The sequence below is a fragment of the Drosophila simulans genome, chromosome 3L (genome assembly GCF_016746395.2).
Source record: "Drosophila simulans strain w501 chromosome 3L, Prin_Dsim_3.1, whole genome shotgun sequence".
Lineage (NCBI taxonomy): Eukaryota > Metazoa > Arthropoda > Insecta > Diptera > Drosophilidae > Drosophila > Drosophila simulans.
Window position 1 is genome coordinate 8,138,762 of NC_052522.2, and position 24,905 is coordinate 8,163,666.

Genomic DNA, 24,905 nt, shown 5'->3' on the forward strand with positions numbered 1-24,905 from the left:
TAAAGTTCGATCTTTTATTCGGAGATAACAGTAAGTCGCATTTATTTACACTTGACAGTTGAGTAAAACCGATGTTTCTGGGCGGGAATATGGGAATATATATATACTCGTCTCGTACGTATGCGGATATACAATATAGATTCACACCAAAAGAAAAGCTTTCGTATATGTAGCTATGCATCCCTCTCATCATTCTTGCAATTGTTGCATTTAAAGCATTTCCATAAAGATATACACTACAGATAGAAAGTTTTGGAACTAAGATCTATACAATGATTGTGTTTCACTTACACATAACTTACGGCTAAATAGGTTACACTATATCTTGGTTGCCTTAGCGCAGATACAAAAGGGGATTCTAACATTTCGCTTGGAGAACACTCTTGTACAGAAGAACCAAAGTCGTGTAACTCAACGAATTGGTAATAAAATTGTAGTAAGGAGTAGCAAAACAGTTTTCAAAATATAGTTGAGGCCACAAACTGGAGGCTTATTAAGGATAAAGTTCGAGCCAAATACGTGAGACGATTCAGCTTTGATTGGTTTTGATTGCTTTCTTGCTTATGGCAAATATCAGAACATGATCGGCTTGTCCTTGCACTGATCTATTACGTATCCCGTAAAGCGCTTCAGAAACTTGGGATACTCGCGCTTGTACACGGCTCTCAGAGCACTCGCTGGCGCCCAGCCTCCAGGATTAACTGAATATGGAAAACCACACCAATTAAATGGGTTCATTTAACTCAAGAGCGAGGGTACTCACCAACAGAGCAGTAGGTTATTTTGCAGGTTAGATCGTTGCGATTTAGGGGCTGTCCCTTCACATAACCCTCGGGCAAATGGGTTTGGCAGGCCAGGATGACGGTCAGGAAGATCCGTACGCACTTTCCATTCTTTGACTCCTGCTTGGCGTACTCCGTCGAGTTGTTGCACACCACCCACATGTCCCGTGCGCCCGGCTCCAGATTGTCTGTGATCTTGCGCATGTGCGACCAAAATTGCGCATCCCGCTGGCTCGCCGGCCATATCCGCTTATGGGTTTGCAAGAAAAGCAGGGTGTCCGCCGAGATTTTTTCCAGGATTGTGCAGTCCTCCAAGGTGGCTATAGAAAAAAAGTTTAAGCAACAAGTTAGATAGCAGCAACAGGTGAGTTGTTTGTTGAAAATTATGTTATGAATATCTATGCGCATGCCACTGTTTCTTTTGAGCGTGCTTTAAACCAAACAAATAAAGGGAAAACCCACTTTAATGCAATTACTTACTCTCCCAGTCATTTCGGAACTCGGGCATGAAGAAGTAATGGCACATTTCCCTCGCCGTCACGCCCTGCACCGTGTGATAGGCCTTCAGGGGATCCATGACCAGCCCGTTGACCTCCTCCTCGCGTTTGTACATTTTGATCTCCCCCTCGTCGGCAAAGATTTGCCAGCCATTGCCGTCCTGGCCAACGCCCTCGCGTGCGTAGTGCAGTTGCTCCTTGCACACGCGATCGATCTGCGGGATAAATCCAATTATTGGCTGGTCGTTAGGGGGCCAGATTGGCAATTTCCGGTCTTACCTCCGGCCACAGGGCATGGCTGGTGGCCTCCGCACCCGTGCCGAACTCCTCGCGCGCCTCCTCGCCCTCGGCCACCGCCTCGTGTGGAACGTTGACCAGTGTCTGGGAGATCTGGGACTGCAGCTTCAGCTTGAAGCGCAGCTGCATGTCCTCCTCGATTTTGTCCAGGCCCGTTTCGACCGCATCGAAGAACTCATCCTCGGGCAATGTGGAATGTGGACCCTCCTGCAAAATTGAAAGGGAAATGTCATATTATACATATATCTCCATTAGCATCGAGCAAACTAAGTCAAGTTTAGCCCAAAAGCATCTTTGAAGGTTCGGCCTAATTAATTTTAATGACGAAACCGCATTCAATCCAATTGGAAAGAAATGGAACGTGCTTTGTATAAATTAATCGCCGACACTTGTGCGGCCAAATGGCCCAAGAAAATCAAATTTATGCTGTTGTTTTTTCGCCCATTCCATACCCTGACTAGTCGGCAGGCGGAGATTCTCGTAGTCGGCTGGCATGCGTAATTGGGCGAGCATAATGGACACAAAGGCGCATCATTGTGCCATGAATACGAAAGCAGAAGACCGCCAGACGGGGCTTGGTACTTGGTACTGAATCCCATTAAAGCAGTGGCATCTCTTGGGGAAAAACCACAAATAAGCTACACAATAATACTGCCGAAATTTAATTAAGTTGATCAATTTGCAAACGATATTATTTCTTTTCCTCTTAACAATCTGTTTCGAATTTCGAAATTGCTACTTTAACTTACACACAAAATCAATATATTCTGAGATTTTTTTTTGAAAATATTTAGAATATTATACTTGAGAGCCTTGCTTGGCTGCTCAAAGTTCGAGACCCTGCAAGCTATAAGTCTGCTCCATTCTGTGCTAGCCAGTGTTCACTGTACACATTCTGACGTCTGCGACTGGCGCGTGTATCCCCAGAACGGCAACCGGCGGAAAATAAATGCCTCGAATGGAATTTGTGCGGAATTGAATTGATATTTATTAATTAAAGCAGACATGTGCGCAGCCAAAAGCGGTGAAATAAATACACCCTGCGGCGTGAAGTCGAGTGCATCATCATCTTGGCCAAGTGGCACTCGCAACTGACCAGCGATGAAGTCATGGGCTATATGCGTACTTATTCCTGTGGCGTCGTTATGTCTCCTCTTACCAGGCTCCTCCACAAATAGTTGCAGTTGAACCCAATAAAAGCAAAGAGGTTTTCGGGCGGCAAAAATTAAGCTCCTTTTCAGCAGGAAAAAATCAGGAATCCCACCACAAGAGAGCCAAAGAGAGAGAGAGAGAGGTTTGCGTGGCTGGCGAAAGCAGGAAAAGCGAGCGAACTTGTGTCCTGGCGAATCCTTCCGTCGAGCACAAGGACACAAAACAAACTGTTGCTGGTGGCCCAAACGCACTGGCCAACTTGGCCAGGATGAGCGGAGCAGAGAGAAGGCCAAAAGAGAGAGCAGGAGAAAGCGGGCGACTGAGAGTAAAAAGCGAAAAGCGCGCAGAGCAAAAAGCTCCAATGGAAAGGATTTCTAGCATTTAATAATAATAAATCAATTCGTGGGGTTCTTTGGCCACCGCACTTCAAAAGTTACAAACATTCAACAGCGAGTGGGTGGCCCACAAATGAGGCCAATTTGGTTAGAAAAACCAACATCAACATTTTATGAAACTTATTTTAGGCAACATTACCTACACTAAGAAAAAATATCATTATTATCATAGCAATAATTCAAAATTACTAAATGTGTCAACAAATTTTATTTGGAAGATATAATGAAGCGTTTATGGTTTATACGCCTTAAAATATTTCCATACGAAACACATATTATAAAAATATATTCCCCCACTCCTTTATGTAAATTATTTATGATTTTTATTCAGTGTACCTTTATTTTTTTAACGTTGCCCTTCTGAAATCCGCCGGAGCGCCAAAGAAATCGCGCCGAGGGCATCGCGTTGACGTTGTTTATAATTTTATAAATTTGTATATTTGTACAGCGATGCGTGCGGCGCTTTTATATTTGCAACATGAACTAGCATTTGCTACAATTGTGTACACTTGCTTATTTATAATAGCTCTTTGAATGCAACGCAAGAAATTTCACAATCTGCACACTCAATTAAATGCCACGACCAATATGAAAAAGAAACAGTTTCGTTTTGAGTTGTTTGCCTAGCAAATTTGTTTATGATTGCTACGTGTTGGCCACTCGATCGCTAACCGCCGACTGACCAGCCTAGCTCATAAGCCATAAACCTGACAGCCGTAAGCCAGGCTAAAAGCCACAGCTCAAAAAGTGAGCCGGATATTGAATGCTCTAAGCTGGAACGTATGGTGAAAAATCATGTAAATGTATAACAAATTACGCCATTGTTTACTAATATTGTATATGTTTTAAGAATGTTATACCAATACTAATCAATTGTTCAATTAACTCGTGCTTTTCTAACTAGACTTCATATGAAGATCACTGAAGACGTAATAGTTAATATACCCGTTGCACAAAGTGCATTCTAGCCAACTGTTGGATCGTTATTCAACCTTAATGTCTGCAATATTGGCTCGAAGTAGATCTTAAGCTACGCCCATCTGTCAAGCCGGCCTAAAGAAACCGTCTAGACGCCCAGTCTTTCAGCCTGAGTAGTCGCCAAGTAAGCGAGCCAAGAAGAACAAACAAGGTGAGCACTTACAATTCGTAGGAGTGCATCATTTTTCTAATGATATTGGGGACATATGCCATTAAAATGGAATTGAATGGGCAAACAAATGTAAGCGGAAAAACGATATTGCATGACCAATTCCAGATTAACAACGAACACGGGAACTTCGTGTCAGCCAAAATTCGGAACCAAATACTGGCATTCCATAGTCGAATTGAAAATGCTTAAATAATAGTCCAGCGTGTTCTACTTTCCTTGCATATGATGAAATATCTGACACAACGTCGAATCAGGCGGTTTATTTTAAGACGCCGACAAATCGCACGCAAATCGTTTATACGAATTTCGCGCCACTCGTTCGGCGATTGTTTGCATTTTCAGTGGGAACGTGTTTGGCCCCGATTTGAGCAGCAATGACCGTGAATGCGATTACGCTTTTGCTTTTACGAGAGCTGTAAACTTGGACTCACCTCGAAATCTGGGCCAGGATACGATAAACGCTTCATTTTCTCAACTTCGTCCTTGAGCTTTCTGCAAAGAAGAAACAACGGATTTTAACTTAGCTTTAAAATCATTTAAATGAATCAGCTTCAGAAATGAATGTACAAATTAAATTTAAATACATTATTAATCCTTTTATAAATAAATGAAACCATGAAATATCATGATACTTTTGATGAAACGTATGCGAATTCGGAAAACTTGGTTTTCAAGCAAATACAAAAAAGGCAATTGAAATTGCTTCTTCTTGTAGGAATCTATTCCGACTAGGTCAACCTACTTGCTCTGGTCCTCAGAACGTCGACGCTTATCTATTTCACGCTCCAGTTTCCGTTTCCATGACTCATCGCTCTCGGCGATGATTTCTAGGCAATGCTGCAGGGTGGTTAGCACGCCGGACGTTGTGGCCCGAAACGTGATGGATTCCCCCTGAGAAAATCGAGTGTTGTACTTAGTACATTGTGCATATACCAATGGCCCGATAAGTGCACTACTTTACCTTGAAATCGATGGACTTCAGACCGTCGCCCAGGTCCAATGGTTGGGCATTGTTTTTGTTCACCTCCGAGCAGGCGTCAAAGTATCGCTGCAGGGTCTCGATCTGTCCAAATAGTATATCCTTAAAGGTCTCCAGCTCGCCGACTTTTTCACGCAGGTTGCGCTGCGTCTTCTTCAGGCTTCCTCCGCTGGTCAGCGAGATGGTGTTCGATTGCAGGCTCATGGTGCTGCCATGACGGCGCAAGGAAGTCGTGTCCGTGCTGCCGGAGTCCGCCTTGTACAGCTGCAGCACATCCACCCAGTGCATGCGGTCCTCGCTGGTCTCAGCTCGCAGGCACCAATTATTTAGGTTGTTCACTACAACATCGAAGCGCAGCTCGTCGGACTCATGGGCCTACAAGTGAAAATTAAACTTGAACTTAGTAAAAGGCACAAAATAGGTACAAATAAACGGGTTATCATACTTATATTTGATACTACATTAATTGCTATTTTTATGGGAAAACTATGCAATGTATGTACTGAACCAAGGTTAAATTAGAATTTCATGCCGGTAATAGAAGCCAGTTATTAAAACGAAATACAATAAGTTCGACGAAAAAAAATCTAATTAACTTTGAATGGTTGATTATAGCGGAACGCAAATCAGTGGTAAACATGAAATCAACAAGGAAAACACCCGAATACAAGATTATTGTTGGCAAATGGAAATTACAGTGGAACCTGATTGAGTCAAAACACTATCGCCCAATAAGAAAAATGTGTGAAAATGAATTCGAATTTAAATGAATCACTTGCAAATAAATCCAATTATGAGTAATTTAAACTTCAAGTGAGCTGGTTTCACTGTAAAGTAATCCAATGAATGCAAAATTTCATGATCGATTAAATCGGTGATAATTATTATTTGGATTGTTGTGAAAAATTCTATGAACTAAATAAAGGCTTCAATATCTTTGAATAAGATCAGTGTTTGCAAACTCAAGGCGAATTGATGGAAGGGCCGCTTCTGGTGAGTCAGCATTGTGTATATGCTTTTGGCAGCTCCTACAGTATAAATAGATAAGTACATACTCATGGCGAAACACCCTCCTAGCACAACACGCCCTCCTGTCAACAGAAGGCCTTCTAGCAGCGCCTAGGTCTGAGGGGCACCCCACTTACATTGATGACTTCAATTTTGGTCTATTTTGGTCGCCCAACGTTAATTGATTGCGCTGCATTGATTGCGTCGCTCGGAATTGGATTGGGAATGGGTGTATTGGCTTGGGAATGGAAACGGAGACCTCAGGTCGTGGTCATCGTTGGTTAATGTGTCGCAAACACATGCGCACACACTCACGCCCATTACTTTTTTATTAGTCCAATTGAAAGCACTTGGTGGAGGAGCTCCCAGCTCCCAGCTCCCACCTCCCAGCCCCACCCTCTCTCTTTTCGGGCGTCCTACCTTAATGGTGGCCTTGGTCAGGCTGATGGCTCCGCGGCACCCGAAATCCGACTCCGATTCGGATTTATAGTATGAGAGTGTACCATCCTTCAGGACTATGTAGCGCGGCTGCCATCCATAGATGTAGTTCGTCCACTTGCTGAGATAGCCCCTCAGTTCGATACTGTTGTCCAGATACTCCTCCTCCTCGGAGACATCGCTCTGGGACTGGGATCCCGCCGCTGCCTCATTGCTCGACGGCGGCGATGCTCCCTGCGACTCCCCAGCGATCGTGTCCATCCTCTTCCAGCTCCGGAGCTCAACTGCCAAGTTATCTGTACAATGGAACGGTTCGGGGGTATCTTAATCAGCAGGTTGCCGCAGAAGATTAAAAGTATATTGCGCCACGTCCGCGCAATGTAAACAACTACAATGCCGGCTGGCACTTCGATGGGAGCTCCTATCGTGATAATCCAATTCAATCAGCGATCACATCGCCTGACTCACAGCACCGCCTTTTCGCGGTTCTGGAGCGGCAGCTGGCCCCCACCCAGGAGCACTCACCTTTCGCTTATTGATTTCCTCGACGATCCGCAAACATCTGTGCAACACGTAATGCGCTGGTTTGTTTGTGCGAGGCTTGGTAAATAAACGAAGAGAACTCACGACGCTGCTGTTTTTTTCGCTGCAAAACCAAAACAAAGCTGTCCTAGTGATGGCCTGGCGACCGACGGTTCCTTCGATAAGTCGTTAAGTTATCGATGTCTTACTTTCGATAGTTGGCGATAGTGTCTTTTTGCTAGTTTTTGTTTCTCCATCTTATAAATACATGTTTTGAATTTAAATCTACCCTCAAAAATGTTAGGAAATTTGTTAAGTAATTACATAACTACAAGCCCAGCGCTAATAACCGTAATTAAGTATATTACTTTCACAAAAAACATGGTATTGAATAAAAACGTTTTTTCCAACTCTAGATGCCAGTGCAACCAGTTTAATTTGGTTTTAAACTTTGATTTGTAACTGCTGATAGTGTTGTGCAATGCAAGCAATTGTCTTTCATGGCGCCAGTTTAAATCTAAAAACGCAATGTTGTACATATGTTGGCCATTATTGCCGTAAGGTGTTAATTTAATGAAAACAATTATAAAGCACCTTTAAAGGGAAATTTATTTTCTATTCATTTGACACGGTTTCATTTGTTGTAAGGAAGGGATTATGCCACAATTTCAATTATTTACAGACCACTACGCAAACATGGATACAAATCTAAGCAATTAACAACGCCTACGACTAACAATAAATACAATTCGTAAATAAAATAAATAATTATAAATTAATTAGTACACGTTAATTACAAGCAAGTGACTTCGAGGACGCGCTCAACTCAATCGTAATCCTAACATCTAGACGAGGTCAACAGTGGGGATTCGCATGGGAGTTGGTAATTGTTCTACATATACACATTGTTGTCCTGATCACGACTGGTGGGCAGCTGGATTACCTTCTCCTCATGATATTCGCCCACCGGTCTGTCTGTGGGTTTTGTCTTTTTCGTCTTGCTCGCAGGAGCTGGTTTGCTATACTTGCTGGACAAGGCTTTAAATATACTCTTCGGACAGTCCTTGAAGTAGGGAAAACATTCTCCTGGTGCCTGCTTTCCCTCGCCCACCTCCTGGGCTTGTACATAGTCGGGTACCAGGTCGGAAAACGGAGATTTGGTTACCCTATAAGAGAGATTTGTGTAATAAAGAATCACGGTTGAAAGGAGCAAACTACTCACGTTAAAAATAGCTTGGTCATTTCTCCAAAGACACCGAACTTCTCCAAGCTTCGTGAGTGCATCTCACAAATGGTTCTCAGCAAACAGGCCTTGCCATCCATACCAAAGGTGGATAGGAAGTCCTCCACTACGCCATAGAGCAGAACCCGCTCTCCGCCATGGAAAATATGCTGCAGTCCGGCTGGCAGCTCCGGATACTTTGGACCCTCTTCGTGTACCCTAAAGGGATGATCCTCGTTGCTTCTACTCCGCTGCTCGCTGAGATCCCTCTTCCTGCGCTGGACATGCAGATACCTCGCCACATATTCACCAACCATGTGGCCTGCCTCGTGACCAAAGGAGCGGGCGAACAGCGGCGGCAGATCCCCCAGAGGATTTTGGTTGTCTGTCAGACCCAGCTTGTCGAAATCAACTGTGGATTGAGGCAACAAAAATCCAAGTTAATTGATTAATCATTGGCATTGAGAGCTGTCTACGCACTGGTGACGGGAAAACTGATGGTCAGGTTGGAGAAGAATCCCTCGGGCGGATGACGAACCAAGGGCATTGCAATGGTTGGCACGAATGTCAGCGAAGTGCCCGGCGGCAGGGCCAATCTGCCATCATCCGTAATCCAGATGAGTCTCTTCTTGCGTATGTGCGGCGTATCCGGAGAATCGGCATCGTAATCCGGCCTAGCCTCGGCCTCCACATCCGTCAGCTGCGCTGCCATATCCAAATCTTGGCCAGCATCCGCCTGTCGATTGAGTGCCAATGCATTTGGACATAAGCTGACAAGTGGCAGAAGCAGTAGGAGGAGCAGGTGACTGCGACTCGTTAACACCTTCTCCATGGTCATGTTGAGCGATGAGTGCTGAGATGGCAATAAAAAATGTTTATTGCAAAAGTCGAGAAACAACTAATAAGTTAGAGGCTTTTAAACAGAAGATCAACATAACCCATACATAACACTTTAGTTTTCTAGATATTCTCGTGTTGAACAGTTTTTCCAAGCTCGTTACTGAACATCCATTGAATGCTGTCATAATAATGATTAGATGCTGATAATAGTGATTAGAGTGCAAACGATTGATTGATCATTATTATAATGGAGATCCTCGATTGCTTTATTTTCACTGGGAGTAGGCAGCATGGCTAACTAATTTGATTGCTCCTGCAGAGGTGAAAACTCAAACAAAAGACTTAGGCAACGAACTCGACTAGACACGAAGTCCCATTCCAATTTCGACCGCCTAGCAATTGAGTTGGCAAAAGACTGGCCTAATGGCCATCATTATACAACAGTTGTATAACAGCAATTGTGGCGCACACATGGACTCACCTACTGGATCGCTCACCCCATTCTGCATTCTCAACTAGATTTCCCCTCGAAGCAGCCCCCTCGATTTTCATATTTTCAACTGGTTTCGTTGCTTGGAGCTCTATGTTTTAGCTCATGTCGATTTTTTGGGAAAGCTCTTCCATACTTCTTTGCCTTCTTGGCATTGTTCCAGGTGCACTGACTCGAACCGTTAGTCTTGGCAGCTTGAATTTCGATTACGACTTGCAGCTATGGCTACACATATTGACATCAATGGCAGTTGCAAGAAGAATTGGCAATACGCGTGTGTATTCAGTGAAAGCATGTTAACAAATTGATTTATAAGTCTAAACGAAACCTGTTGACTCCAGAAGTCGATTTCACCCCGAATAGAATCTAAATGGAGCAAGACGCACTTTTACCGCACCACCAATGATGCAACTAAGCGAAGAACTTGCCACAGCCGGTTCGGTTTGGTTCGCTTTGAGGTATCCATAGATAGATGGAGTGTTTGCTATCCGTTAGCGATCCGGGCAATCATTAGAGCTCCAGCCAGATGCGCCGGCACTTTCCCAAAGGCTGCAATTTGATGGCCAACTGGGAGGTGCAGGTTCCAACAGCTATCTAGACCAAGGCATTCCAGCCTACTCCACACACTCCTTCAAACTCATGGACTTAATTTTCCAAAAGGTTTGACAGAGTTTCTCCCAATTTGACAACGTTACAACTGTTGTAAACAAGATATCAAGCAGGACGGTGGGCGTTTCTATTGGTGAAAAATCTTTGATACATGTGTGGTGTCAGGGGAGATTCTGGTATTTCAAACTATGTCTTAGTGGGTGCAAGGAAACTTAAGAAATGGAATGAAACAAGAAGGTGATAAGTAGTATAACCTTTACGTTTTCCACTATTTAATTACATAAACCTTGTAACACCTAAATCAATTGCTTTAATCTCTAAGGTTTGAAAGCTATAAACCACTTTAAAGTTAGAAGTTGTTCCTAATGCCAATTTGAGAAGCACAAATGGGATTTAAAAAAGTAATTACTATTATTTATCCCAGAGAACCGCTGACGTTTCCCTAATTAACATTTTGTTAAAAACACTGTTTAGCTTACCAAGCAAATAACTTGTCCCATCAAGTAAATCAATTAGCAAAACGCTGGGCAGAGTTTCTCTGCAATGGTAGCGCTACAAGGAAATTAGGTCTAAACAAATTCGGTGTCAAGTTGTCACTTTGGGCAGACAGGCGAACAGCCGGTGGGCGTGGCCAGTGCATAAGGCCGAAATGCAGATGAGATTAATTGCTGTGGAGTGATAGAAGTGAAATCGAAATGAGGCCACCATCTAGGCTGGACAGGGAGGAGGACGAGGCGGAGCAAGTGCCTCCGACTGGGCAAGTGCGTTGAGGAAGCGACACAACTGGCCCGGCCAGTATCCCCCCGTCCACTCTGCTCCACTCGTGGCTAAACCAAAGCAATCCACAGCAGTTGGCATCGACGCCTTGTCGGCGACTCTCGCTTATGGCCATGAATGGTGGCCAAACACATGTTGGCCAGGGATCACTTTGATGTCCATTCAGCAAAACTGCCTTTCAGATGAATACAAAAATTACTAGTCGTCCAAATTTTGGTGAAAATTTTAGTGCTCATGTATAATTGTGTATTTCTCACTGTGTGACACAAAAAGGAATAACCATTGATATAGATTATATTGGAATGCAATGCCTATTTGTAAATTAGGCATTATTTTAAAACGGTTGAATATTCGTTATGTTTAATGGCATCGCGACCTACATTTACCATCAGTTTTAAAAAGTGTTCACTGGGTTCACCCAAAAGTCGAGTGCTGTAACCTAAAATGTCAGTACATTAAAAGCTAAATATATGTTTACATATATTTAGCATTCGTTGTACAGCTTTCGGTAGCCAGTTTCATGTGCCAGGGGGGTTACCCTTTGGTAAAAAAAAAAAAAACACAACCAGGCAGACACTAACAAACACGCAACAAATGTCAGGTGGGAATGCCAGAGAAGTGATTTGAGACAGAAAATGGAGTGGAGAAGGCGACAGAGCAATAGAAAGAGACAGTGTCCGAGACAGAGAAAAGCCTTGGCAACTTATGGCGAATTAGTGCAGCTGAGCTTTAATTGGCGCCTGCTAAGTATGGACGTATCCACGTCCGTCTGTCAGAATCCAGAGAGTTTGGCTTTAACGACAACGGCGACATAAAGAAATTTACTTAATTTTTGCTGTGAAACCGAAAACTGGGTCAGCAGGTGAGCGCTGGCACTTCGGATCGAATAATAATTTTGATTATTTCATACCCGATCGCAGTCAAAGTGACACTCGCCGAAAAGTTCGTTGCTTAAGTCTTTCGTTTTAACGGGCACGTTGCACCCGCACTGCGAGAAATGGTGCTGAATAATTAATCAGAAATGCGGCAAGCAAAACAAAAACAATTGTTGCGAAAGGCAATTCCGGCGGAGGAAAGTGCAAGTGTCCACCGGATTTCGATTCGAATTTGATTTGAATGTGGATGTTCGTGCCTCGCATAAGTGAAGAAATCAATCAAAATAAGCGGGGGTAGAAAGTTGACAAGCGATAACGCCGGATGCATGGCAATTAGGTAATTGGGTTTTTGTTTTCCTTTCCCTATTTTTTTCTTCAGTCACATTTCGCTGCAGGAATCTGAAGCTTACATAATCTTTAGTTGTTTGGAAAAATCTACCAAACTGGTTAGGCTGCCCGTGTCCTAATTTCTGCTGGAAAATCCTCCTTCCTCTTTCCACAAAGTTCAATGCTAGAGATCAAGCGTATGTTATTCTACTAGGCAGCGATCTCAGCACGTTTTTCACTTTTCAAACGACGCTTGGCAATCCTTGTGGTCGAAGGTAAATTCTCAAACCCTCAATGGATTTTACGACTTTGGTTTTCGATTTTTTTTTTTGGGGACACGATCCGACGACCGCGCGCGCAAACGTTTGAAATTCAACTAAAGCGGCCAGCGGTCGAGGCGAGCGATAAAAAGCAACGACGAACGGGCCAAACTTCAATGCAAAAGTGAGGCCGAGAATTCCGAGGCCTTTCAGGTGGCATCCAGGGGGAAGTAGTCGGGCAGAAGCTACCCGCCAGCCAAAACGGCAAACCAGTCAGCCAGGCCAGCAAAAAAATTTCGTTTGATCTGGTCTTCGTGTTTCTGAGGAGCTGCTCTGTGTGAAGTTGCCAATTCGCTGTTTGATTTCCTTTTGCCTGCGACGAAGATCTCAACATGCGGGGAAATGAATCTCTTTACTGGGAGATGGGAGTAGGTCTAGCCGCGAGCATTTTCCAGCATTCCTGTGACTCATCGCCATCGTGAGGGCTATCCTGACTCGGAACTAGGTTGCGGTTGCAGCTCCAGGGAGCAGTCAATTAATTTCTTTTCAAAGTGTAACAAGAAAAAGTGTGGAAGATACATATGTAAGTACACAAAAATACAAATATTGTAACTTTGTTCTACAGGATATAACCATTATAAGTATAAACTTACCTACTAACCCTTTTGGATTTCTTAATTTCTTCAAATATAAAGATTAAACCACAAGAACACAATTGGTATAATGCTAATTTCTGTTTTGGATATATTCTCCATGCTTTCCGACACTTAAGAATGAATGTAACCATTAGAAATGCGACTGATGATAGCCAGAGTTAAAGACCCTGTTTTCTGCCTGTATGGACGATGTTCATCAGCATGGGGCTAATCGGGGGACAAGTTCTCGGGCAGACTTTGGCCCCCAGATCGGCAGTTAAACTTTCCACGCGAAATGGATGCGACAGTGCGTGTGCGCAGGCGCATCTGGCATGCGGTTTCCAATTCGTTTGGCAATCGAAGCAGTTGGTCAGCTTATTTGCATTCGGTGAGATACATAGAACATGTTTCCCGGCCGCTTCCGCTGCGGTTTGAAAGTGAGTCTCGTTTCGCTGCCTAGAGATAGAAGTTGATATGTGGGTCAAGGTCTGCATTTTGCGTATATTTCCATGGGGAAAACCCGAGGAATTTCTTCGAAACACATCGTAAATATTTACAGACCCATAAAGCCAGCTCTTTAGCGTCAAATGGCGCCATCATCAATGTACGTGGTGAAAATTTATTGGAGTCCCATGCGTTATCAGAAAGCCTGACCTACGTGATCGCCGCTTTAATCGGGGCAAGTACCTCGATTCACATGGGTTTACACGCAAGAGGGCTTTCCATTTGTGAGTCAATTAAATAAATTGTCAACATATTTAGTGCTTTATTGCGTAATGATAAAATCAGCCCAATAGATATCCATTACTAAGCCATCAGTGAGAGTTGAAATTTGCGATTTGGAAAATCGTGTAAATTCGTTTTGACCAAATTTGAAAAGAGAAAATCCAATATAATTGAATAAAATTGTTTATTAACATTCTTTGGGCACTATTTCATTGTAAGAAAGTAAATATTAAATTCGTTTTTTGAGCGAAATGCAATACATGTAGTCATCTAAATAAAGTGCAAATAAATAAATATTACTATTTTAAAAAAGTAAAAAATTTGAAAATAAGTTTTCGATTTTATTTTGTTAAGAGAAAACCTAACGGCCGATATCACATCTAAAATTTAAAATCGATATATGAGCTTTGCATTGTATAAGAAAATGAAGCAGAAAACCCATAATATTCACTAAAATTAGTACAAATAAATTAGTCAAATAACAATTTGTAAGTAGTAGTATATTATTATTTGACCCTCCTATCGATAGGTCAACAATCGATTGCCAACAGCTGATATTGCGTATCAATAAAATTAGTTTTGCTGCACTTTGTTGTCATTAGAAAAGCAGGGCCGCAGGCAAAGGAGACCTGTTAACGGCCAGAACAGCGGCCAAAATATGACCGCCCGCAATCCTCAGACACTGATGGCACTGCCAAACGAGGAGCACTTTGACTTCCTGTTCAAAATCGTTCTCATTGGTGACTGCGGAACGGGGAAGACGTGCATAGTGGACAGATTTAAGACAGGGAACTACATAGAGCGACATGGGAACACCATCGGAGTTGACTTTTCGATGAAGACCATCGCCGTGGAGGGCAAACAAATCAAGGTGCATAATGGATTTGCACTGATTCCGCCACCAATATGACGCATATCCTGTCCCTCTTTTCCAGCTACAAATCTGGGACACTGCTGGTCAGGAGAGGTTTCGCACCATTACGCAGAGCTATTATCGCTCGGCCAACGGTGTCTTAATTGGTGAGTCCCAGTATCGGTATCTTTTGTTTCGGGGGCATAGGCATACGCCCATCCATTTGTCATGCCAAATAGGTACTACTGATAACCAGAGAACGCTTTAAAGTGATTGCCTGGCACTGATTTAAATAGCGAAGCGCCTTATCAGCGGGGTGTTTGTTTACCCTGCTTGAATACCATGTGTTTCCTCCTGACAGTTTACGACATCACCAAGCGGTCTTCCTTTTCCAACCTGCAAAAATGGATCGAAGAAGTGCGCAGGTACACCGCTTCCAATGTTTTGATAATCCTGGTGGGCAACAAGTGCGATTTGGAGGAGCAGCGCGAGGTGGACTTCGAAGAGGCGCGCCAGATGTGTCAATATATACCTGAGATTCTGTTCGTGATGGAGACCTCCGCCAAGGAGAACATGAACGTGGAGGACGCCTTCCGCTGCCTGGCCAACGAACTTAAAGTACGAGTCGGGCTATTAATGATACCTGAGCTAATGATGTTCCAATTACAGCGCCAACACGATGCCAACAATGTGGAGGAGGTGCCAGAAAACACCATCACCTTGGGCCAGGGAAAGCCTTTAAAGAGTTGCAGCAGCTCCTGCAATCTCACCTAGACCTAACATCCACTAAACCCGCTCTTTAGTTTGCTTTTACTTTTGTGATCAAATTGTTCTTGTGGCTATATTTTAGTATGCTAATGCTTTAACCTAATCCTAGACACTAACTTTTACACAACCATGTATTTATTTTTGACGATAGAGTACAAACAATCTCACACATCAGCGAATCGAGCCAACAATGTCAATTACAAGGCAATGCTCAGAGAGGCAAATACGTCCACTTCTCTATTTGTAATTTGTATTCAATTTGATACGCGACAGTGTCGAAATAAACTCGTTTATTTTGTAATTTTATTGGAAGTATCATAGTTAATTGGCTTAGCTCCTAGACATTATCCATATACACGTAGATTTAAATCATCGAGGGACGTTCGGACGTATTTTACACTAAATAAAATTGGCTTGGCAACAACTTTTCAAACAATTTGGAAACGCTTAAAAATTGTTTATATCAAAATTGGTTTACTTTCTCTAGACAGCTAGTCGTTAATGATTAATTAGCTAATATGTAGCATGTGTGGCGGGTCATTTGTTCTTGATGCGCTGCACGATCCACTCTAATCCTTGATAGAGTCCTTCGCCGGTGAGCGCACAGCAGGCCTGGATGTGCCACTGGTGCTTCTTGATGGAGGTGAGGTCCAGTTGTCGTGAGATTTCCGCCGCCGACATGGAGCCCTTGAGATCCTGCTTATTGGCATAGACCAGCAAACTGGCCTTGCTCAGATCCTCATGCTGCAGCATCCGGTAGAGCTCTTCCCGCGTAACAGCTAACCGTTCCCGGTCCGTGGAGTCGATGACCATGATCACCAGCTCTGTGTTCGTGTAGTAGGTGCTCCAAGCGGCGCGCAGACTCTGCTGACCACCAAGATCCCAGACAAGGAAGTGTATATTCCGCCAGACGACCTCTTCCACGTTGGAACCGATCGTGGGACTTGTGTGGACCACTTCGTTCATCAGGAACTGGTACAGGATGGTGGTTTTGCCCGCGTTGTCCAGACCCACCATCACCAGCTTGTGCTCCTCGTTGCCAAACATCCGCCAGAGCCGCGATAATAACAGTCCCATATTTGAACCTTATTTTTAGCTATATACGTATCAACTCAATTGTTGATTATGCTGCACCTGCTGTTATTGTTGTTTCTGCACCGATTAGAGATTTGATTTCGAACGATGACGGCGATTGCCTCACACACAGGTTATCGGCTGGCCTGCGTGTGTATGCGTGGTAGACCCGTGTGTGTGTGGGTGTATGTGAACGCTGGGCTTTGTTGTTGTTTCCGCAGGGGAAGGCGAAGGCCGTACGGTAAATTATTCACTGATTTAACTATTCAGCTATTCACTCCACACTCTCACACCCTAATTACTGTTGTTGTTTTCGCCAAATGGGAATTTTTTTGGGGGGATTGGTGAGCGATTTTCAGGTGGTTTGCCTTTGGGTGGTTTCCTTTCGTTTCGTTGCAGCGTGAAACGCGACTTCGTTTACGCGTCGCAGTGGGTTTGGAACAGCCGTTGTTGATAATTTAATTAACAGTTTTAATTAAGAAAGTAAACAGCAGAAGTGATTAATTAATATCACTTGGAATCGATAGTGCTGCTATCGATAACTGCGGGCAGTGTGGTAAAGAAAGTAAGGCTTAATGAGACCGTATGTCATTTAGTGCTTAACAACGTTCCTTTTGCATTTTCAAAACAAGTTATTTTTTAATATTAAATTAAACTTATTTAAGGAATTATTTTCAAATTTAAAATTTAGAAGTCAAATTTAGTTTAGTCACTATAAACTAATCATCTTATTACCAACACTAACGACGTTACCAGTGTGGCCATCCTCGCGGCAATCATCTGTTCATGGCGGTTGTTGTTGTGTTGTTTTTGACATCTAATTAGCTTCCCACCGGTTGCAATGAAAATAATTTTGAACCTGCTGCTCTTGGCTCTCCCTATCGCCCAGTTGGATGCCTCAAGGTCAGCCACATCCGACCAGGCTCCCATTGTCGAGTGTCCCGGACGCAGTGTTCCCCAGCTCCGTGCGGAAGCGTCAGAGTCCGAGATCTCGCTGCTATTTTACTACGTGTCCTGGGCCAGCGAAGCACGGCAGGCACGACTGGTCTACAATGGACTGGCCCACTATTACCAGGAGTATGGCTTCTTTGGTGCCATTGATTGCTGGCACTTGCAGTGCAATTGCAGCCGTACTTTGATGCCGGCACCCGGAGTCGCCGGCGCAGGAGGTTATCCTGACAAATGGCCCACACTGGTCGTGCGCTACGGCCAAAAGCAGTTGCTCCAGTACCAGGGCTCATGGAGCTTTGAGGATCTTGCCCGGTTCATGAATAACCTGCTTCAGCCATTGGACCGGGCGCACAGTAGTCAGGATCTTGCCGCCATTCGGAAGCACTCGGATGCGGTGGTTTTGGGCCTGCTCGACTCGCCAGACGACAAGGCCTACAATCTGTACTTGGCTGCCGGTCTGCGCTGGCTGGAACTGGATCCGGAGAGAAATATCCGCTTCACCGTGAACTTTGGCAACAGTGCCAGGAAGATGTGGAAGTCCTCGGAGGCCAAGCTGCCCCAGTTTGTAGTTATCGACAGCCGAAATGTAGTTCATACATTTAATGGTACATCTGGAGTATGGAAGACCATCGACATTCTGCGCTGGGTACGAAGCACCCTCAAAAATATGTCGCTGTTCTCCAATGGCTATGGCACTCCTATGACTATTGCCATGAAGGCGCGACATGTCCCCGTGCTGGCTATGGGAGTTCGAATGAACCAATATCACCATGCTAGTGTCATGGGCGAGGAGATGGCTTACGCTCAAAAAAAACAGTCGGAGGGATGCGAAGATTACTGGAAAAAATTCGATGAGCAATCTGAGGGCATACCCTCCTCCCTAAATCAACTTCCCAAGGAGCTGTTTGGGGATTGTGAACAAACCCGGACCTGTTACCCGGCCTGGAATAAAGACAAGACCACACTTAAGAACTATTATCGGATTAATAGGTACCTAAACCACCTATGGAAGCAATACTCGCACCAGAATCATCCGAGTTATCGAAACGTCCCCCACTTGCTGCGGCTTCACTCCAGAAACCTTTGCCTGGCACACTCACAGCATGGAACGCCGGCCATAAAAATCGGCATTGCTAAAATGGTAACCAAATATGGCCAGCTCATTTGGCAGCACTCGACTGAGCACGCAGCCCACAATCGGTCACTGGGCGTGGTGATCTTCGATTCTGTGAAATATAGAGACTATCTACACCAGCTTGGCATTCAGCAAACCCATCAGCAGGTGCAGGTTTTCATCTTGGATGCGGCTGAAGAGTCACTGTATGTTATGCCACAACAACACACATTCTCCTACGTAGCTCTTAAGGATTTTATACGGCAGTTTTACGCCAGAACATTGCCAAGGACTCACAAGAATGCTCCTGCCATGATGGAATCTGGGTTCAGTAGAAAATATAACAGGCAAATGCTGTTGCAGGCGGTCCAGCGACCAAATGCCACCAATGTGGTATTTATGCACCGTCCTGACTGCGCTCTGTCCGCCGTTCTATCCCAAGCATTTCTGCAGGTTTCGGCGCTACTCGGCAGCCCCGAGGTGCACTTCGTACGTTTCGATAGCCAGGCTAATGATCTGCCCTGGGAGCTGGCTATGCCAATCACGCCGTCTCTAATTGTCTTCCCCCAGGCAAAGAGCTCCGAATCCGTGGTGTTCCCGACCGATGTGCGGATTGATGTGCAAAACGTTTTTGCCTTTGTGATCGCCCAATTGGAGCCGGAGCAGCAGGTGCGTTCGGTCTTGACCAGCTGCAGGCGGCGGAGGCGAAACGTTAGGAGCTGTCTTGACTTTGCCCGCAACCTGGTACTCCAGCACGTTAGCCAATATCTCAAATTCTGGGATATCTATGAACGGGAGCGGGACGACATCCTTTCGCACCTAAGGGAGTTCAACAACTTGCATATGTCCATCGAAAGCAGCATTCGATTATAGCGAAATCCCTGAATTATAACTTTAGTTAAAAGTTACCGTTGATATTTCCTGTAGCTCGTAAGTCTAAAGTTGTCTCTTCATAAGATATTTATCACTCATAGTTGTATTAATATAAATACATTCATATAAACAAAGGGTAAATCAGTTATTTTCATAGCTTTATTTTTAAACAAAGTTCAGGGACAATATAAACAATGAAATGTGCGCGCGAAATGAATTTTGATTGAACTTCTTTCTTACACAAAAGTTCTGCTATTCAGCAAGATATTTCCTTATTCAGCCCCGGATATAATCGATTATTTGTTCTGCGCCCTTGTGAATGAGCCAAATGTAAGCATGTACGCTTTTTCTTATCTGCAAATGGCATGAAGAAGGCTCGGTATTGTTCTGAAATTAAATTTATTTGGAATTAAAATTATATATATAATTAAATTTATTAATTTGGAATATTGAATAGTTTGGCCACATGATGGTAACTGCTGCCGCATGTCTGAGCAAAACGAAGTTCTTTAAGCAGAGTGTTTGCGTTTTCTAAACATTTCCTGATTTCATGTGGACTCATACGATTGAATATATTATGATCTTTATCCAAAAAGAACTCCAGGCGACGTGCGCGCAGATGATTCACCAAATGACTCCACATCTCAACCAAAAGGGTGCCCAAGTCTCTTTCCCAGTCAGCACTTTCGAGGCGATGAAGCAAAACTGTTTTCAACATATAACTGGACAAGTGAGGCAAGTTCCTGGCGTGGGCGTCCCGCAATCCTTTCATCAGCCGAAGAACGTTCTTCAAATTATCCTTGCCCTTCATAATTTCGCGCTCCCAATGTGGTGCACAAACCATAAATGTGGTTCTCAACCTCTTCTTCTTTTGAGGAATGGCGAACCAAGGCCAATTATTTCTAACTTCAGCAGGAACCGGACAAATATCAAACGGCCATTGGCTTCCAGAGAATTCGAATGCTGGTACCAAATCAAAAGATATCGAGCGGCTACCACAGACGGCTGAAATGGTATGTGCACAACCATACCCCTCAAGAGTATAGCTTAATATGTAGACTCGTTTAGTGGTAGTGGCAACTGTCTGATTAGACTCGAATACCTTGCGGAATGCATTGCGTAGCCAGTCTTGAAGTACAAAACGATTGATGCGTTGAGGATTGATTACGGTGAAATCACCCTCTAAATAGACAAACCCACTGTTCATCCGATTCGGTCGGATATCAAATGGAAACTTTAGTTTCATGTGCAGGTCAAATTCATCGGGCACATTTAGCTTGACGCGATCCAAGTAACTTCCTAAAAGATAAGGGTACATTTATTTTTAGGTACATAATGTACATACATAACGATAAATTTGCAAAAATGACTGACTGCATAGCGTTGGATTATCTCGACTTACATTTTTATGACTTCCGTCAGATAATATTGAATTCATTTTATTTTGTTTTTTTATAGACATACAGAGGTGGTCAAAAGTATTTACGCAACGTGCATTTTTTTCAATTAGTTGACATGTAGTATGTGCATATATCGAGGGTACACTGTACCTATAAGTACACAGCAACACTTAGTTGCATTGCATAAATAAATGTCTCAAGTGAGCGTGATATAAGATCACCCATTTATGCTTTAAGCTAAGTCAGCATCCCCACGCTGGCCGCTGGCCATATATGCGCATAAGCTCTCTCTCTCTCTCTCTTATACATATATATATATACGCTGCTCTTCTGCCGCTGTCGACGGCGGCGCAGTCGCAGTATTTAGGTAAGATTAGACACTCTGTAGAGGTTAAGCGGGCAGAACCGTTTCTGCTACTCGAAGAGATAAGAAGAAATAAAAAGGTGGCCTGACGGCTGCACTCTACTGCAAGGAAAACACGTGTTCTCAATTGGTGGCAATTATTGGTTTATTACAGACAATTGAAAAAAAATCACGTTGCGTAAATACTTTTGACCACCTCTGTATATGTAGATATTTACAATTAAATTACTTACCGCCAAGACTGAATCCGTCGAATACCTGGCGAAAGGTTTTGTCTACCCGTTTAAGTTCGTCAACTACATAGTTTTGAATTTCCTCGGCTTCTTTGGTATATACGGGCCTTTCATTGTCAGAGATTGTCAATTCCTCAAGAATTCTTTGAAAATGCTTAGCGGTACTCATTTTTTCGAAAAAGCCTAACGTTGAAATTCTAAAACGAAGCTTTTGGGAATGAATGATGCTGCATTTTCTCGGGTTCCACCTTTTATAAATTACCTACAGTTGTTGTACAGCACTGATTCTTCTCTTTCAGGTGTGGTGAAAAAGCGATTTCACCATTTACCGCGACGACCAACACTATTTCAGAGACGCACTAAGAATCCACAAGAAATGTCGGAAAAAACAAGAATTCTACATTATAACACGGACAGGAGGAGCAGGAACCAGGATGTCCAGGATACAGCGATCAAGATTACTCCGCGAAGCTCCAAGTATAAAAACCAGCACAGGAAACGGGAGCAGCAAACCTCTCTCCTGGACTTTGTCATCAAGCCGAGACCAAAAACACAAAGGCAAACTAAGGCACATAAACTTGAAAAGACGCGTTTAACCATAACAAGGGCTAGCTACATAGTTTACAAACCCAAGGGCAAAACCCGCCTTGATCCCAAGAAGAAGATCACCAGGTTGAAGAGGTCCGTACGGGTATATCGCACTTCGAAGAAGGCGGAAAGAGAAGTCGCGGAGAATGATCTTGAAGGAGTCCCAGTAGTTGGTCTAGATATCAATCCGACTGCTATTCCGCTGGAGCAACAAGTTCAAAACCTATCACTTAGTAAAACCCCTGCACTTAACGACCTTTCACAAGCAAAAACAGTTCATGCCATTCACTCACGGCGATTTAGAAGGTTTGTTTACATTGATTGTACCTTCTTTAAACGTTAAAACATCATATTTGATCTCATCCAGCTATTGTGACAACTGCACCCGCCCTCGTCTCAAGGAGTTGACCTCTCAGCTGCTAAGGGACCTGCATCGCTTTCAGAAGCGCGCCTTTGCCAAAAACGAGATTAAAGCGCGGGCACATCCCCGCCTGGTTTTGGGTGTTCGGGAGGCTCTGGCTAGGCTAAGGATAAACAAGGTAAAACTGTTGCTCCTGGCCACTGACTGCGAGATCTGCCCCGGTGAAAGTGAGTAGTCAAATTGTCCGGAAAGCAGGCATTAACAATATCCGTTTTAAAAGGTGGTCTAGATGCGACTATAGAAGGCTTAAAATTCCAATGCCAGCAGCAAAAAGTGCCCTATTGCTTTCCTCTGCTGAGAAGGGAACTTTCTTACGCCCTCCAAAAGCGAGCGCAGATTTCTTGCGTTGCTATCCTTGACTTTGACGGAGCGAATGCAACTTACGCTGATCTTCTTAACGAAATAGAGGATGCACGTGCGGAGTACAAACGCAGAACTGCTTCGTGAGGGTTTATTTGGTGACAAAGAAATATAAATAAAAGTGCCAGGAGGACGTGCTTGAAACATCGAAAAAAACATTAAAGAAAAGAAAGCTTTAGCCCGCCGGTGTCATGGTGGTGGTGACGAAATCATGCAGCGTGGAGCTAATGTTATCCATATCGGTGGCGGCACCAACCAAGCCGGCGGTGTCATTAAGCGAGTTGAACGTCTGGATGGCCTCTTTGGCCTGCTGGGCGGCCAAATTGAACTGAATCAGGATGATCAGGTAGCTGGTGATCCCGCCACTCACGCCATACAATGTTTCCATGTCCAGGGTAAAGAAGCCGCAAGCTGAAAAGTCCACCGAGTGGTTGAGCAATTTTAGCGATAAGTGGTTAACAATTTCGTAGAGCAGATTATCATCGGCCACTACGCCACATTTGTGCAGACTGATTCCTGTGCGCTTGGAGGCCTGCGACGTTTTCCAACTCAGGTAGATGAGGTACACACATTTCCCAGACGTATAACTTAGAGCTATAACCGTGATGAAGGGATTCTTGGCGGAACGGAAAAGCGATGGTATCGATTGGTACTGTGTAGCGCAGTAGAGGAAATAAAGTTGAGCAGTGAAAATCAGGAACCCATAGGCCATTAGGGATAGAATGGGATAGCTCCACAGCTCGTTCAAAGCCTTTCCGATCTCACAGATCTCGTCGTGCACCTGGCATAGGTTGTTTAGTTTCTCCTCTACCTTAGCGGCATTTCCCAGCTCGCTTTCATGAACCATGTTAGTGGCCAGGGGAGGCGGTGGAGGCTTCCTGCTGGCCGCATCAATTGCTTCACCAAAGGAGTTCATGGAGTGGGCCACAGGTGCTACTTTGTTTTTCCCCGAACCAGACACTGAACTCTTGCCAATGAAACCTATGTCCATACCTCCTAGTTCCTTGTACAGATACTCCAAGTTGCTGTCATACTGAGGCGGCTGGGAGCTGTCCAGCGGAGGCGGAACCTCTTGATTGCCTTGCAGCCACAGCTTATGTTTCTCGTGCGTGTCCACCAGCTCCTCTAGGGTGGCGTTTATGGCCTCGAAGCGTTCCTTCAACGCATATAACGAAACAGCGAACCAGATCTTGTCTAGCGTGTTGATGAACGTGGGAATGGCGGACACTATCCATAACAAGGACATCCATTGACTATAGTCCACCAGCTTGACGTAGGTGCTCAACAAAATGGACAACTCAAAGATGACTGTCATGATCAGCATAATCCGTATGCGCCGTCCAATCGTACTGTTGTCCATAACACACCCCTCTTTGTAAAGGCGCTCATCCACCAGACGGATGCGCTCGTAAAGCTCTCCTATTCTACCTTGGTTTCGTAAAGCGGTCAACTGGTCTGAGGCCATCATAATCAGACCGATATAGGTCAGGAACAAGCCAATCACGAAAGTCAAGGTGCCTGAGAAGAATGAAAAACAGGGTTATGAGTTTGCACCATTCAAGGCTGATGGTTCACTGACTCTGCGAGGCCTTTAGGGTACGGTCCTCCTCCCCAAAGGAATATATCAAAATATTATAGAGCACAACGTAGAGTATTAGAGTACACAGCATGTAAATCATGCCATTACGGGATTTCTCCAGCAGATTCCTAGAGCGAAACTTCTCGAGATCCTGCGGCAGAATTCCAGCTATCTTGGATATGAAGAACAGTTGATGGAACTGCCGCAATAGTGGTTGAACTGCGTCCTCTGCCTGCGCCATGTTGTCCATTGAACACTACAGCTTTGAATGACCGATTCCGGCTAACATGAAGCTATTACCTGCAGCGTGCACTTAGCCTAATTAATTGACCCCACCGCCTCCAAT

The 24,905-nt window shown here is 44.1% G+C and overlaps 8 protein-coding genes across 11 annotated transcripts; 3 read left to right on the plus strand and 5 right to left on the minus strand.

Annotated features, from left to right (window-relative positions):
• LOC6737248 (ceramide transfer protein) lies at positions 1 to 7,397 on the minus strand. Of its 2 annotated transcripts, XM_016169962.3 has the most exons (9): positions 7,224 to 7,397; positions 6,681 to 6,994; positions 5,235 to 5,627; positions 5,016 to 5,164; positions 4,705 to 4,765; positions 1,559 to 1,783; positions 1,263 to 1,494; positions 764 to 1,102; positions 1 to 701 (listed from the first exon to the last, which is right to left on the minus strand). In XM_016169962.3, exons 2-9 carry the CDS (start codon positions 6,957 to 6,959, stop codon positions 574 to 576), a joined length of 1,806 nt encoding a protein of 601 aa, XP_016030960.1. In that variant the 5' UTR covers positions 6,960 to 6,994; positions 7,224 to 7,397; the 3' UTR covers positions 1 to 573. The 2 variants fall into 2 exon arrangements, with proteins under 2 accessions (XP_016030960.1, XP_016030959.1); XM_016169961.2 differs by lacking the exons at positions 4,705 to 4,765; positions 5,016 to 5,164; positions 5,235 to 5,627; positions 6,681 to 6,994; positions 7,224 to 7,397 and adding an exon at positions 3,460 to 3,790.
• Positions 7,398 to 7,823: 426 nt separating this feature from the next.
• LOC6737249 lies at positions 7,824 to 12,790 on the minus strand. 2 transcript variants are annotated; one of them, XM_016169960.3, is made up of 4 exons: positions 12,444 to 12,790; positions 8,923 to 9,295; positions 8,443 to 8,854; positions 7,824 to 8,386 (listed from the first exon to the last, which is right to left on the minus strand). In XM_016169960.3, the coding sequence occupies exons 2-4, from the start codon at positions 9,278 to 9,280 to the stop codon at positions 8,113 to 8,115; spliced, it is 1,044 nt and encodes a 347-aa protein (XP_016030962.1). In that variant the 5' UTR covers positions 9,281 to 9,295; positions 12,444 to 12,790; the 3' UTR covers positions 7,824 to 8,112. The 2 variants fall into 2 exon arrangements, with proteins under 2 accessions (XP_016030962.1, XP_039149689.1); XM_039293755.2 differs by lacking the exon at positions 12,444 to 12,790 and adding an exon at positions 9,387 to 10,599.
• A 1,724-nt stretch (positions 12,791 to 14,514) lies between these two features.
• On the plus strand, positions 14,515 to 15,908 carry LOC6737250 (ras-related protein Rab-43). The gene is made up of 4 exons (XM_002084054.4): positions 14,515 to 14,852; positions 14,917 to 15,001; positions 15,196 to 15,452; positions 15,504 to 15,908. Exons 1-4 carry the CDS (start codon positions 14,640 to 14,642, stop codon positions 15,606 to 15,608), a joined length of 660 nt encoding a protein of 219 aa, XP_002084090.1. The 5' UTR covers positions 14,515 to 14,639; the 3' UTR covers positions 15,609 to 15,908.
• Positions 15,878 to 17,257, minus strand: LOC27206239 (ADP-ribosylation factor-like protein 5A). Its single transcript, XM_016169958.3, has one exon. It carries the CDS (start codon positions 16,677 to 16,679, stop codon positions 16,140 to 16,142), a length of 540 nt encoding a protein of 179 aa, XP_016030963.1. The 5' UTR covers positions 16,680 to 17,257; the 3' UTR covers positions 15,878 to 16,139.
• Positions 17,258 to 17,396: 139 nt separating this feature from the next.
• LOC6737252 lies at positions 17,397 to 19,827 on the plus strand. The gene has a single exon (XM_016171092.3). The coding sequence runs from the start codon at positions 17,518 to 17,520 to the stop codon at positions 19,612 to 19,614; it is 2,097 nt and encodes a 698-aa protein (XP_016030964.1). The 5' UTR covers positions 17,397 to 17,517; the 3' UTR covers positions 19,615 to 19,827.
• On the minus strand, positions 19,756 to 21,879 carry LOC6737253. The gene is made up of 2 exons (XM_002084057.4): positions 21,612 to 21,879; positions 19,756 to 20,913 (listed from the first exon to the last, which is right to left on the minus strand). Exons 1-2 carry the CDS (start codon positions 21,778 to 21,780, stop codon positions 20,051 to 20,053), a joined length of 1,032 nt encoding a protein of 343 aa, XP_002084093.1. The 5' UTR covers positions 21,781 to 21,879; the 3' UTR covers positions 19,756 to 20,050.
• On the plus strand, positions 21,029 to 23,158 carry LOC6737254 (selenocysteine insertion sequence-binding protein 2). Of its 2 annotated transcripts, none has more exons than XM_044922962.1 (4): positions 21,029 to 21,556; positions 21,911 to 22,505; positions 22,567 to 22,787; positions 22,841 to 23,158. In XM_044922962.1, the coding sequence occupies exons 2-4, from the start codon at positions 21,988 to 21,990 to the stop codon at positions 23,065 to 23,067; spliced, it is 966 nt and encodes a 321-aa protein (XP_044778897.1). In that variant the 5' UTR covers positions 21,029 to 21,556; positions 21,911 to 21,987; the 3' UTR covers positions 23,068 to 23,158. The 2 variants fall into 2 exon arrangements, with proteins under 2 accessions (XP_044778897.1, XP_002084094.1); XM_002084058.4 differs by lacking the exon at positions 21,029 to 21,556 and adding an exon at positions 21,620 to 21,706.
• Positions 23,044 to 24,809, minus strand: LOC6737255 (gustatory receptor for bitter taste 66a). Its single transcript, XM_016169957.3, has 2 exons — positions 24,560 to 24,809; positions 23,044 to 24,498 (listed from the first exon to the last, which is right to left on the minus strand). Exons 1-2 carry the CDS (start codon positions 24,807 to 24,809, stop codon positions 23,156 to 23,158), a joined length of 1,593 nt encoding a protein of 530 aa, XP_016030965.1. The 3' UTR covers positions 23,044 to 23,155.
• Positions 24,810 to 24,905: the final 96 nt, after the last annotated feature.

What these genes read in the sequence shown, in the direction of transcription:
- LOC6737248 (XM_016169962.3), bottom strand. Translation starts at nt 6,959, where the DNA reads ATGGACACGATCGCTGGGGAGTCGCAGGGAGCATCGCCGCCGTCGAGC. An exon ending in GTTCCGAAATGACTGGGAGA is followed by an intron (nt 1,103 to 1,262) that starts GTAAGTAATTGC and finishes TTTTTTCTATAG; the next exon opens with CCACCTTGGAGGACTGCACA. An exon ending in AATAACCTACTGCTCTGTTG is followed by an intron (nt 702 to 763) that starts GTGAGTACCCTC and finishes TTCCATATTCAG; the next exon opens with TTAATCCTGGAGGCTGGGCG.
- LOC6737252 (XM_016171092.3), top strand. Translation starts at nt 17,518, where the DNA reads ATGAAAATAATTTTGAACCTGCTGCTCTTGGCTCTCCCTATCGCCCAG.
- LOC27206239 (XM_016169958.3), bottom strand. Translation starts at nt 16,679, where the DNA reads ATGGGACTGTTATTATCGCGGCTCTGGCGGATGTTTGGCAACGAGGAG.
- LOC6737249 (XM_039293755.2), bottom strand. Translation starts at nt 9,467, where the DNA reads ATGACAGCATTCAATGGATGTTCAGTAACGAGCTTGGAAAAACTGTTC. An exon ending in CTAGAAAACTAAAGTGTTAT is followed by an intron (nt 9,296 to 9,386) that starts GTATGGGTTATG and finishes TTGCCATCTCAG; the next exon opens with CACTCATCGCTCAACATGAC. An exon ending in CATCAGTTTTCCCGTCACCA is followed by an intron (nt 8,855 to 8,922) that starts GTGCGTAGACAG and finishes CTCAATCCACAG; the next exon opens with TTGATTTCGACAAGCTGGGT.
- LOC6737255 (XM_016169957.3), bottom strand. Translation starts at nt 24,809, where the DNA reads ATGGACAACATGGCGCAGGCAGAGGACGCAGTTCAACCACTATTGCGG. An exon ending in TACCCTAAAGGCCTCGCAGA is followed by an intron (nt 24,499 to 24,559) that starts GTCAGTGAACCA and finishes CATTCTTCTCAG; the next exon opens with GCACCTTGACTTTCGTGATT.
- LOC6737254 (XM_044922962.1), top strand. Translation starts at nt 21,988, where the DNA reads ATGTCGGAAAAAACAAGAATTCTACATTATAACACGGACAGGAGGAGC. An exon ending in CACTCACGGCGATTTAGAAG is followed by an intron (nt 22,506 to 22,566) that starts GTTTGTTTACAT and finishes GATCTCATCCAG; the next exon opens with CTATTGTGACAACTGCACCC. An exon ending in CGAGATCTGCCCCGGTGAAA is followed by an intron (nt 22,788 to 22,840) that starts GTGAGTAGTCAA and finishes CCGTTTTAAAAG; the next exon opens with GTGGTCTAGATGCGACTATA.
- LOC6737253 (XM_002084057.4), bottom strand. Translation starts at nt 21,780, where the DNA reads ATGAGTACCGCTAAGCATTTTCAAAGAATTCTTGAGGAATTGACAATC. An exon ending in CGACGGATTCAGTCTTGGCG is followed by an intron (nt 20,914 to 21,611) that starts GTAAGTAATTTA and finishes CTTATCTTTTAG; the next exon opens with GAAGTTACTTGGATCGCGTC.
- LOC6737250 (XM_002084054.4), top strand. Translation starts at nt 14,640, where the DNA reads ATGACCGCCCGCAATCCTCAGACACTGATGGCACTGCCAAACGAGGAG. An exon ending in TGGAGGGCAAACAAATCAAG is followed by an intron (nt 14,853 to 14,916) that starts GTGCATAATGGA and finishes CCTCTTTTCCAG; the next exon opens with CTACAAATCTGGGACACTGC. An exon ending in GGCCAACGGTGTCTTAATTG is followed by an intron (nt 15,002 to 15,195) that starts GTGAGTCCCAGT and finishes TCCTCCTGACAG; the next exon opens with TTTACGACATCACCAAGCGG.